This window comes from Heptranchias perlo, unplaced genomic scaffold, assembly GCF_035084215.1.
Source record: "Heptranchias perlo isolate sHepPer1 unplaced genomic scaffold, sHepPer1.hap1 HAP1_SCAFFOLD_462, whole genome shotgun sequence".
Lineage (NCBI taxonomy): Eukaryota > Metazoa > Chordata > Chondrichthyes > Hexanchiformes > Hexanchidae > Heptranchias > Heptranchias perlo.
The window spans coordinates 23,578-36,784 of NW_027139476.1; the positions used below are offsets into that span (position 1 = coordinate 23,578).

Here is a 13,207-nt window from a genome sequence, read left to right on the forward strand (position 1 = left end):
TCTCTCAGTACTGACCCTCCGACAATGCAGCTCTCCCTCAGTACTGACCCTCCGACAGTGCAGCTCTCTCTCAGTACTGACCCCCCGACAGAGCAGCTCTCTCTCAGTACTGACCCCCCGACGGAGCAGCTCTCTCTCAGTACTGACCCCCCGACAGTGCAGCTCTCTCTCAGTACTGACCCTCCGACAGTGCAGCTCTCTCTCAGTACTGACCCCCCGACAGTGCAGCTCTCTCTCAGTACTGACCCTCCGACAGTGCAGCTCTCCCTCAGTACTGACCCTCCGACAGTGCAGCTCTCTCTCAGTACTGAGCCTCCGACAGTGCAGCTCTCTCTCAGTACTGAGCCTCCGACAGTGCAGCTCTCTCTCAGTACTGAGCCTCCGACAGTGCGGCTCTCCCTCAGTACTGACCCTCCGACAGAGCAACGCTCCCTCAGTACTGACCCTCCGACAGTGCAGCGCTCCCTCAGTACTGACCCTCCGACAGTGCGGCGCTCCCTCAGTACTGACCCTCCGACAGTGCAGCGCTCCCTCAGTACTGACCCTCCGACAGTGCGGCCCTCCCTCGGTCCTGACCCTCCGACAGTGCGGCCCTCCCTCGGTCCTGACCCTCCGACAGTGCGGCCCTCCCTCGGTCCTGACCCTCCGACAGTGCTGTTGAGTGTCAGCCTGGATTATGGGCTCAAATCTCTGGAGTGGATCGGGTGGGAAAGTGGAGTTGAGTTCGAAGATCAACCGTGATCAGCGGAGCAGGCTCGAGGGGCCGAATGGCCTACTCCTGCTCCTATTTCTTATGTCCTTATGAACCCACAACCTCAGAGGCTCAGCTGACACCTGGAAAGTGTTCTGGGAGAAATACTTCGTTTAAGGTTTGTCTGACTCCTTTCATGTTTTTTTGAATTACAGATTATTATTTTACAATAACATAAAATGTACAGAGGCGATAGACGAAACTGTTTTACAATGAGGGGTGTTCGGGCACGGATTGTATGACCAGAAACAGGGGCAAGAAAAATAACAGATTTTCAAAGGGAAATGGATAAACATTTGAAAAATTTTTTAAATGGTTTGGGAAAAGGGGAGTGTAATGGGAGTAGAGAGAGGGCACGGGGGCGATGGGGTGAGGGGTGAGGGGTGAAAGGGCAGGGAATGGGACTGAGGGGAGAGCTCTTTCAGAGAGAGGGCACAGGGGCGATGGAATTTCACAGCCCACAGATACACAGCTACAAATGGTTGGAAACAGTCTCCACAACATTAATATGTTAATACATTGTAATCAGAAAGTATTTCAGTGTAAAAGTCACATGAAAAACGACCTGACAATTCAGAGTGAGGGGTGAAGAGAGAGAATCAGGATGGGAGGCCCCATATGTACAACCCCACAACCATGTGTTGAGAGGCCTGGACACGTGTGGTACACTCCTGGTGTGTACCAGGAACACTGAGCAGGCCCGGTACTGGCCGTGGCCTGAGCTGGGTAAATGATATCCCCACTCTGTGGTTGTGAGTATTATTGATGATCTCTTACCCAAGATCAGTCCGATCTCACACCGGTGGTCCTGAAACGCACAGCTCATCATGGAGACAACACTCTCACTAAACACAGACACGGGAGCCACGTCATAACCCTGAGAGAGAGATCGGAGACATACAGTCACAGCAAAGGATGGAACACGGGGAGTTCAGGACAGCAGTATTAGAAACACAGGGAGTTCAGGACAGCAGTATTAGAAACACAGGGAGTTCAGGACAGCAGTATTAGAAACACAGGGAGTTCAGGAAAGCAGTATTAGAAACACAGGGAGTTCAGGACAGCAGTATTAGAATCACAGGGAGTTCAGGACAGCAGTATTAGAATCACAGGGAGTTCAGGACAGCAGTATTAGAATCACGGGGAGTTCAGGACAACAGTATGAGAATCACAGGGAGTTCAGGACAGCAGTATTAGAATCACAGGGAGTTCAGGACAGCAGTATTAGAAACACAGGGAGTTCAGGACAGCAGTATTAGAAACACAGGGAGTTCAGGACAGCAGTATTAGAAACACAGGGAGTTCAGGACAGCAGTATTAGAAACACAGGGAGTTCAGGACAGCAGTATTAGAAACACGGGGAGTTCAGGACAACAGTATTAGAAACACAGGGAGTGCAGGACAACAGTATTAGAAACACAGGGAGTTCAGGACAACAGTATTAGAAACACAGGGAGTTCAGGACAGCAGTATTAGAAACACGGGGAGTTCAGGACAGCAGTATTAGAAACACAGGGAGTTCAGGACAGCAGTATTAGAAACACGGGGAGTTCAGGACAGCAGTATTAGAAACACGGGGAGTGCAGGACAGCAGTATCAGAAACACAGGGAGTGCAGGACAGCAGTATTAGAAACACGGGGAGTTCAGGACAGCAGTATTAGAAACACGGGGAGTTCAGGACAGCAGTATTAGAAACACGGGGAGTTCAGGACAGCAGTATTAGAAACACAGGGAGTTCAGGACAGCAGTATTAGAAACACAGGGAGTTCAGGACAGCAGTATTAGAAACACGGGGAGTTCAGGACAGCAGTATTAGAAACACGGGGAGTTCAGGACAGCAGTATTAGAAACACGGGGAGTTCAGGACAGCAGTATTAGAAACACGGGGAGTTCAGGACAGCAGTATTAGAATCACAGGGAGTTCAGGACAGCAGTATTAGAATCACAGGGAGTTCAGGACAGCAGTATTAGAAACACAGGGAGTTCAGGACAGCAGTATTAGAAACACAGGGAGTTCAGGACAGCAGTATTAGAAACACAGGGAGTTCAGGACAACAGTATTAGAAACACAGGGAGTTCAGGACAGCAGTATTAGAAACACAGGGAGTTCAGGACAGCAGTATTAGAAACACAGGGAGTTCAGGACAGCAGTATTAGAAACACAGGGAGTTCAGGACAGCAGTATTAGAAACACAGGGAGTTCAGGACAGCAGTATTAGAAACACAGGGAGTTCAGGACAGCAGTATTAGAAACACAGGGAGTTCAGGACAGCAGTATTAGAAACACAGGGAGTTCAGGACAGCAGTATTAGAAACACAGGGAGTTCAGGACAGCAATATTAGAATCACAGGGAGTTCAGGACAGCAGTATTAGAAACACAGGGAGTGCAGGACAGCAGTATTAGAAACACAGGGCGTTCAGGACAGCAGTATTAGAAACACAGGGAGTGCAGGACAGCAGTATTAGAAACACAGGGAGTTCAGGACAGCAGTATTAGAAACACAGGGAGTTCAGGACAGCAGTATTAGAATCACAGGGAGTTCAGGACAGCAGTATTAGAAACACAGGGAGTTCAGGACAGCAGTATTAGAAACACAGGGAGTTCAGGACAACAGTATTAGAAACACAGGGAGTTCAGGACAGCAGTATTAGAAACACAGGGAGTTCAGGACAACAGTATTAGAAACACAGGGAGTTCAGGACAGCAGTATTAGAAACACAGGGAGTTCAGGACAGCAGTATTAGAAACACAGGGAGTTCAGGACAGCAGTATTAGAAACACAGGGAGTTCAGGACAGCAGTATTAGAAACACAGGGAGTTCAGGACAACAGTATTAGAAACACAGGGAGTTCAGGACAGCAGTATTAGAAACACAGGGAGTTCAGGACAACAGTATTAGAAACACAGGGAGTTCAGGACAGCAGTATTAGAAACACAGGGAGTTCAGGACAGCAGTATTAGAAACACAGGGAGTTCAGGACAGCAGTACTAGAAACACAGGGAGTTCAGGACAACAGTATTAGAAACACAGGGAGTTCAGGACAGCAGTATTAGAAACACAGGGAGTTCAGGACAGCAGTATTAGAAACACAGGGAGTTCAGGACAGCAGTATTAGAAACACAGGGAGTTCAGGACAGCAGTATTAGAAACACAGGGAGTTCAGGACAGCAGTATCAGAAACACAGGGAGTTCAGGACAACAGTATTAGAAACACAGGGAGTTCAGGACAACAGTATTAGAAACACAGGGAGTTCAGGACAACAGTATTAGAAACACAGGGAGTTCAGGACAGCAGTATTAGAAACACAGGGAGTTCAGGACAGCAGTATTAGAAACACAGGGAGTTCAGGACAACAGTATTAGAAACACAGGGAGTTCAGGACAGCAGTATTAGAAACACAGGGAGTTCAGGACAACAGTATTAGAAACACAGGGAGTTCAGGACAGCAGTATTAGAAACACAGGGAGTTCAGGACAGCAGTATTAGAAACACAGGGAGTTCAGGACAGCAGTACTAGAAACACAGGGAGTTCAGGACAACAGTATTAGAAACACAGGGAGTTCAGGACAGCAGTATTAGAAACACAGGGAGTTCAGGACAGCAGTATTAGAAACACAGGGAGTTCAGGACAGCAGTATTAGAAACACAGGGAGTTCAGGACAGCAGTATTAGAAACACAGGGAGTTCAGGACAGCAGTATCAGAAACACAGGGAGTTCAGGACAACAGTATTAGAAACACAGGGAGTTCAGGACAACAGTATTAGAAACACAGGGAGTTCAGGACAACAGTATTAGAAACACAGGGAGTTCAGGACAGCAGTATTAGAAACACAGGGAGTTCAGGACAACAGTATTAGAAACACAGGGAGTTCAGGACAGCAGTATTAGAAACACAGGGAGTTCAGGACAGCAGTATTAGAAACACAGGGAGTTCAGGACAACAGTATTAGAAACACAGGGAGTTCAGGACAGCAGTATTAGAAACACAGGGAGTTCAGGACAGCAGTATTAGAAACACAGGGAGTTCAGGACAGCAGTATTAGAAAGACAGGGAGTTCAGGACAGCAGTATTAGAAACACAGGGAGTTCAGGACAGCAGTATTAGAAACACAGGGAGTTCAGGACAGCAGTATTAGAAACACAGGGAGTTCAGGACAACAGTATTAGAAACACAGGGAGTTCAGGACAGCAGTATTAGAAACACAGGGAGTTCAGGACAACAGTATTAGAAACACAGGGAGTTCAGGACAGCAGTATTAGAAACACAGGGAGTTCAGGACAACAGTATTAGAAACACAGGGAGTTCAGGACAGCAGTATTAGAAACACAGGGAGTTCAGGACAGCAGTATTAGAAACACAGGGAGTTCAGGACAACAGTATTAGAAACACAGGGAGTTCAGGACAGCAGTATTAGAAACACAGGGAGTTCAGGACAGCAGTATTAGAAAGACAGGGAGTTCAGGACAGCAGTATTAGAAACACAGGGAGTTCAGGACAGCAGTATTAGAAACACGGGGAGTTCAGGACAGCAGTATTACAATCACAGGGAGTTCAGGACAGCAGTATTAGAAACACAGGGAGTTCAGGACAACAGTATTAGAAACACAGGGAGTTCAGGACAACAGTATTAGAAACACAGGGAGTTCAGGACAGCAGTATTAGAAATACAGGGAGTTCAGGACAACAGTATTAGAAACACAGGGAGTTCAGGACAGCAGTATTAGAAACACGGGGAGTTCAGGACAACAGTATTAGAAACACAGGGAGTTCAGGACAGCAGTATTAGAAACACAGGGAGTTCAGGACAGCAGTATTAGAAACACAGGGAGTTCAGGACAACAGTATTAGAAACACAGGGAGTTCAGGACAGCAGTATTAGAAACACAGGGAGTTCAGGACAGCAGTATCAGAAACACAGGGAGCTCAGGACAGCAGTATTAGAAACACAGGGAGTTCAGGACAGCAGTATTAGAAACACGGGGAGTTCAGGACAACAGTATTAGAAACACAGGGAGTTCAGGACAGCAGTATTAGAAACACAGGGAGATCAGGACAGCAGTATTAGAAACACGGGGAGTTCAGGACAACAGTATTAGAAACACAGGGAGTTCAGGACAGCAGTATTAGAAACACAGGGAGTTCAGGACAGCAGTATTAGAAACACAGGGAGTGCAGGACAGCAGTATTAGAAATACAGGGAGTTCAGGACAACAGTATTAGAAATACAGGGAGTTCAGGACAGCAGTATTAGAAACACAGGGAGTTCAGGACAACAGTATTAGAAACACAGGGAGTTCAGGACAGCAGTATTAGAAACACAGGGAGTTCAGGACAGCAGTATTAGAAACACAGGGAGTTCAGGACAACAGTATTAGAAACACAGGGAGTTCAGGACAACAGTATCAGAAACACAGGGAGTTCAGGACAGCAGTATTAGAAACACAGGGAGTTCAGGACAGCAGTATTAGAATCACAAGGAGTTCAGGACAGCAGTATTAGAAACACAAGGAGTTCAGGACAGCAGTATTAGAATCACAAGGAGTTCAGGACAGCAGTATTAGAAACACAGGGAGTTCAGGACAGCAGTATTAGAAATACAGGGAGTTCAGGACAGCAGTATGAGAAACACAGGGAGTTCAGGACAGCAGTATTAGAAACACAGGGAGTTCAGGACAGCAGTATTAGAAACACAGGGAGTTCAGGACAGCAGTATTACAATCACAGGGAGTTCAGGACAGCAGTATTAGAAACACGGGGAGTTCAGGACAGCAGTATTAGAAACACAGGGAGTTCAGGACAGCAGTATTACAATCACAGGGAGTTCAGGACAGCAGTATTAGAAACACAGGGAGTTCAGGACAGCAGTATTAGAAACACAGGGAGTTCAGGACAGCAGTATTAGAAACACAGGGAGTTCAGGACAACAGTATTAGAAACACAGGGAGTTCAGGACAGCAGTATTAGAAATACAGGGAGTTCAGGACAACAGTATTAGAAACACAGGGAGTTCAGGACAGCAGTATTAGAAACACGGGGAGTTCAGGACAACAGTATTAGAAACACAGGGAGTTCAGGACAGCAGTATTAGAAACACAGGGAGTTCAGGACAGCAGTATTAGAAACACAGGGAGTTCAGGACAGCAGTATTAGAAACACAGGGAGTTCAGGACAGCAGTATTAGAAACACGGGGAGTTCAGGACAACAGTATTAGAAACACAGGGAGTTCAGGACAGCAGTATTAGAAACACAGGGAGTTCAGGACAGCAGTATTAGAAACACGGGGAGTTCAGGACAACTGTATTAGAAACCCAGGGAGTTCAGGACAGCAGTATTAGAAACACAGGGAGTTCAGGACAGCAGTATTAGAAACACGGGGAGTTCAGGACAGCAGTATTAGAAACACGGGGAGTTCAGGACAACAGTATTAGAAACACAGGGAGTTCAGGACAGCAGTATTAGAAACACAGGGAGTTCAGGACAGCAGTATTAGAAACACAGGGAGTTCAGGACAACAGTATTAGAAACACAGGGAGTTCAGGACAGCAGTATTAGAAACACAGGGAGTTCAGGACAGCAGTATTAGAAACACAGGGAGTGCAGGACAGCAGTATTAGAAACACAGGGAGTTCAGGACAGCAGTATTAGAAACACAGGGAGTTCAGGACAACAGTATTAGAAATACAGGGAGTTCAGGACAACAGTATTAGAAACACAGGGAGTTCAGGACAGCAGTATTAGAAACACAGGGAGTTCAGGACAACAGTATTAGAAAATCAGGGAGTTCAGGACAACAGTATTAGAAACACAGGGAGTTCAGGACAGCAGTATTAGAAACACAGGGAGTTCAGGACAGCAGTATTAGAAACACAGGGAGTTCAGGACAGCAGTATTAGAAACACAGGGAGATCAGGACAACAGTATTAGAAACACAGGGAGTTCAGGACAGCAGTATTAGAAACACAGGGAGTTCAGGACAGCAGTATTAGAAATACAGGGAGTTCAGGACAGCAGTATTAGAAACACAGGGAGTTCAGGACAGCAGTATTAGAAACACAGGGAGTTCAGGACAACAGTATTAGAAACACAGGGAGTTCAGGACAGCAGTATTAGAAACACAGGGAGTTCAGGACAGCAGTATTAGAAACACAGGGAGTTCAGGACAGCAGTATTAGAAACACAGGGAGTTCAGGACAGCAGTATTGGAAACACAGGGAGTTCAGGACAACAGTATTAGAAACACAGGGAGTTCAGGACAACAGTATTAGAAACACAGGGAGTTCAGGACAGCAGTATTAGAAACACAGGGAGTGCAGGACAACAGTATTAGAAACACAGGGAGTTCAGGACAGCAGTATTGGAAACACAGGGAGTTCAGGACAACAGTATTAGAAACACAGGGAGTTCAGGACAACAGTATTAGAAACACAGGGAGTTCAGGACAGCAGTATTAGAAACACAGGGAGTGCAGGACAACAGTATTAGAATCACAGGGAGTTCAGGACAACAGTATTAGAAACACAGGGAGTTCAGGACAGCAGTATTAGAAACACAGGGAGTGCAGGACAGCAGTATTAGAAACACAGGGAGTTCAGGACAACAGTATGAGAAACACAGGGAGTTCAGGACAACAGTATTAGAAACACAGGGAGTTCAGGACAACAGTATTAGAAAAACAGGGAGTTCAGGACAACAGTATTAGAATCACAGGGAGTTCAGGACAACAGTATTAGAAACACAGGGAGTTCAGGACAGCACTATTAGAAACACAGGGAGTGCAGGACAGCAGTATCACAATCACAGGGAGTTCAGGACAGCAGTATTAGAAACACAGGGAGTTCAGGACAACAGTATTAGAAACACAGGGAGTTCAGGACAACAGTATTAGAATCACAGGGAGTTCAGGACAACAGTATTAGAAACACAGGGAGTTCAGGACAGCAGTATTAGAAACACAGGGAGTGCAGGACAGCAGTATCACAATCACAGGGAGTTCAGGACAGCAGTATTAGAAACACAGGGAGTTCAGGACAACAGTATTAGAAACACAGGGAGTTCAGGACAGCAGTATTAGAAACACAGGGAGTTCAGGACAGCAGTATTAGAAACACAGGGAGTTCAGGACAACAGTATTAGAAACACAGGGAGTTCAGGACAGCAGTATTAGAAACACAGGGAGTTCAGGACAGCAGTATTAGAAACACAGGGAGTGCAGGACAGCAGTATTAGAAACACAGGGATTTCAGGACAGCAGTATTAGAAACACAGGGAGTTCAGGACAGCAGTATTAGAAACACAGGGAGTTCAGGACAACAGTATTAGAAACACAGGGAGTTCAGGACAGCAGTATTAGAAACACAGGGAGTTCAGGACAGCAGTATTAGAAACACAGGGAGTGCAGGACAGCAGTATTAGAAACACAGGGAGTGCAGGACAGCAGTATTAGAAACACAGGGAGTTCAGGACAGCAGTATTACAACCACAGGGAGTTCAGGACAGCAGTATTAGAAACACAGGGAGTGCAGGACAGCAGTATTAGAAACACAGGGAGTGCAGGACAGCAGTATTAGAAACACAGGGAGTTCAGGACAACAGTATTAGAAACACAGGGAGTTCAGGACAGCAGTATTAGAAACACAGGGAGTGCAGGACAGCAGTATTACAACCACAGGGAGTTCAGGACAGCAGTATTAGAAACACAGGGAGTGCAGGACAGCAGTATTAGAAACACAGGGAGTGCAGGACAGCAGTATTAGAAACACAGGGAGTTCAGGACAGCAGTATTAGAAACACAGGGAGTTCAGGACAACAGTATTAGAAACACAGGGAGTTCAGGACAGCAGTATTAGAAACACAGGGAGTGCAGGACAGCAGTATTAGAAACACAGGGAGTTCAGGACAGCAGTATTAGAAACACAGGGAGTTCAGTACAACAGTATTAGAAATACAGGGAGTGCAGGACAGCAGTATTAGAAACACAGGGAGTTCAGGACAACAGTATTAGAAACACAGGGAGTTCAGGACAACAGTATTAGAAACACAGGGAGTTCAGGACAGCAGTATTAGAAACACAGGGAGTGCAGGACAGCAGTATTAGAAACACAGGGAGTGCAGGACAGCAGTATTAGAAACACAGGGAGTTCAGGACAGCAGTATTAGAAACACAGGGAGTTCAGGACAACAGTATTAGAAACACAGGGAGTTCAGGACAACAGTATTAGAAACACAGGGAGTTCAGGACAGCAGTATTAGAAACACAGGGAGTTCAGGACAGCAGTATTAGAAACACAGGGAGTTCAGGACAACAGTATTAGAAACACAGGGAGTTCAGGACAACAGTATTAGAAACACAGGGAGTTCAGGACAGCAGTATTGGAAACACAGGGAGTTCAGGACAACAGTATTAGAAACACAGGGAGTTCAGGACAGCAGTATTAGAAACACAGGGAGTTCAGGACAGCAGTATTGGAAACACAGGGAGTTCAGGACAACAGTATTAGAAACACAGGGAGTTCAGGACAGCAGTATTAGAAACACAGGGAGTTCAGGACAACAGTATTAGAAACACAGGGAGTTCAGGACAACAGTATTAGAAACACAGGGAGTTCAGGACAGCAGTATTAGAAACACAGGGAGTTCAGGACAACAGTATTAGAAACACAGGGAGTTCAGGACAACAGTATTAGAAACACAGGGAGTTCAGGACAACAGTATTAGAAACACAGGGAGTTCAGGACAACAGTATTAGAAACACAGGGAGTTCAGGACAGCAGTATTAGAAACACAGGGAGTTCAGGACAGCAGTATTGGAAACACAGGGAGTTCAGGACAACAGTATTAGAAACACAGGGAGTTCAGGACAGCAGTATTAGAAACACAGGGAGTTCAGGACAGCAGTATTAGAAACACAGGGAGTTCAGGACAGCAGTATTAGAAACACAGGGAGTTCAGGACAGCAGTATTAGAAACACAGGGAGTTCAGGACAGCAGTATTAGAAACACAGGGAGTGCAGGACAGCAGTATTAGAAACACAGGGAGTTCAGGACAGCAGTATTAGAAACACAGGGAGTTCAGGACAGCAGTATTACAATCACAGGGAGTTCAGGACAGCAGTATCAGAAACACAGGGAGTTCAGGACAGCAGTATTAGAAACACAGGGAGTTCAGGACAGCAGTATTAGAAACACAGGGAGTTCAGGACAGCAGTATCAGAAACACAGGGAGTTCAGGACAGCAGTATCAGAAACACAGGGAGTTCAGGACAGCAGTATTACAATCACAGGGAGTTCAGGACAGCAGTATTAGAAACACAGGGAGTTCAGGACAACAGTATTAGAAACACAGGGAGTTCAGGACAGCAGTATTAGAAACACAGGGAGTTCAGGACAGAAGTATTAGAAACACAGGGAGTTCAGGACAGCAGTATCAGAAACACAGGGAGTTCAGGACAGCAGTATTAGAAACACAGGGAGTTCAGGACAGCAGTATCAGAAACACAGGGAGTTCAGGACAGCAGTATCACAATCACAGGGAGTTCAGGACAGCAGTATTAGAAACACAGGGAGTTCAGGACAACAGTATTAGAAACACAGGGAGTTCAGGACAGCAGTATTAGAAACACAGGGAGTTCAGGACAGAAGTATTAGAAACACAGGGAGTTCAGGACAGCAGTATCAGAAACACAGGGAGTTCAGGACAGCAGTATCAGAAACACAGGGAGTTCAGGACAGCAGTATTAGAAACACAGGGAGTTCAGGACAGCAGTATTAGAAACACAGGGAGTTCAGGACAGCAGTATTGCAATCAGAGGGAGTTCAGGACAGCAGTATTAGAAACACAGGGAGTTCAGGACAGCAGTATCAGAAACACAGGGAGTTCAGGACTGCAGTATTAGAAACACAGGGAGTTCAGGACAGCAGTATCAGAAACACAGGGAGTTCAGGACAGAAGTATTAGAAACACAGGGAGTTCAGGACAGCAGTATCAGAAACACAGGGAGTTCAGGACAGCAGTATCAGAAACACAGGGAGTTCAGGACAGCAGTATTAGAAACACAGGGAGTTCAGGACAGCAGTATTAGAAACACAGGGAGTTCAGGACAGCAGTATTAGAAACACAGGGAGTTCAGGACAGCACTATTAGAAACACAGGGAGTTCAGGACAGCAGTATTAGAAACACAGGGAGTTCAGGACAGCAGTATTAGAAACACAGGGAGTTCAGGACAGCAGTATTAGAAACACAGGGAGTTCAGGACAACAGTATTAGAAACACAGGGAGTTCAGGACAGCAGTATTAGAAACACAGGGAGTTCAGGACAGCAGTATTAGAAACACAGGGAGTTCAGGACAGCAGTATCAGAAACACAGGGAGTTCAGGACAGCAGTATCAGAAACACAGGGAGTTCAGGACAGCAGTATTAGAAACACAGGGAGTTCAGGACAGCAGTATTAGAAACACGGGGAGTTCAGGACAGCAGTATTAGAAACACAGGGAGTTCAGGACAGCAGTATTAGAAACACAGGGAGTTCAGGACAGCAGTATTAGAAACACAGGGAGTGCAGGACAGCAGTATTACAATCACAGGGAGTTCAGGACAGCAGTATTAGAAACACAGGGAGTTCAGGACAGCAGTATTAGAAACACAGGGAGTTCAGGACAGCAGCATTAGAAACACAGGGAGTTCAGGACAGCAGTATTAGAAACACAGGGAGTTCAGGACAGCAGTATTAGAAACACAGGGAGTTCAGGACAGCAGTATTAGAAACACAGGGAGTGCAGGACAGCAGTATTACAACCACAGGGAGTTCAGGACAGCAGTATTAGAAACACAGGGAGTTCAGGACAGCAGTATTAGAAACACAGGGAGTTCAGGACAGCAGTATTAGAAACACAGGGAGTTCAGGACAGCAGTATTAGAAACACAGGGAGTTCAGGACAGCAGTATTAGAAACACAGGGAGTTCAGGACAACAGTATTAGAAACACAGGGAGTTCAGGACAGCAGTATTAGAAACACAGGGAGTTCAGGACAACAGTATTAGAAACACGGAGTTCAGGACAGCAGTATTAGAAATACAGGGAGTTCAGGACAGCAGTATTATAAACACAGGGAGTTCAGGACAGCAGTATTATAAACACAGGGAGTTCAGGACAGCAGTATTAGAAACACAGGGAGTTCAGGACAGCAGTATTATAAACACAGGGAGTTCAGGACAGCAGTATTAGAAACACGGAGTTCAGGACAGCAGTATTAGAAACACAGGGAGTTCAGGACAACAGTATTAGAAACACAGGGAGTTCAGGACAGCAGTATTATAAACACAGGGAGTTCAGGACAACAGTATTACAATCACAGGGAGTTCAGGACAGCAGTATTAGAAACACAGGGAGTTCAGGACAGCAGTATTAGAAACACAGGGAGTTCAGGACAGCAGTATTAGAAACACAGGG

General features: G+C 46.0%; 1 protein-coding gene across 1 annotated transcript in view; it reads right to left on the reverse strand.

Annotated features, from left to right (window-relative positions):
• Positions 1-13,207, reverse strand: part of LOC137313286 (hexokinase-2-like) — a 173,280-nt gene that overhangs the window by 16,841 nt on the left and 143,232 nt on the right. Inside the window, exon 6 of the mRNA XM_067979411.1 lies at positions 1,529-1,628. Within this exon, the coding sequence (XP_067835512.1) occupies positions 1,529-1,628 (100 nt within the window). The remainder of the gene's footprint in view (positions 1-1,528; positions 1,629-13,207) is intronic.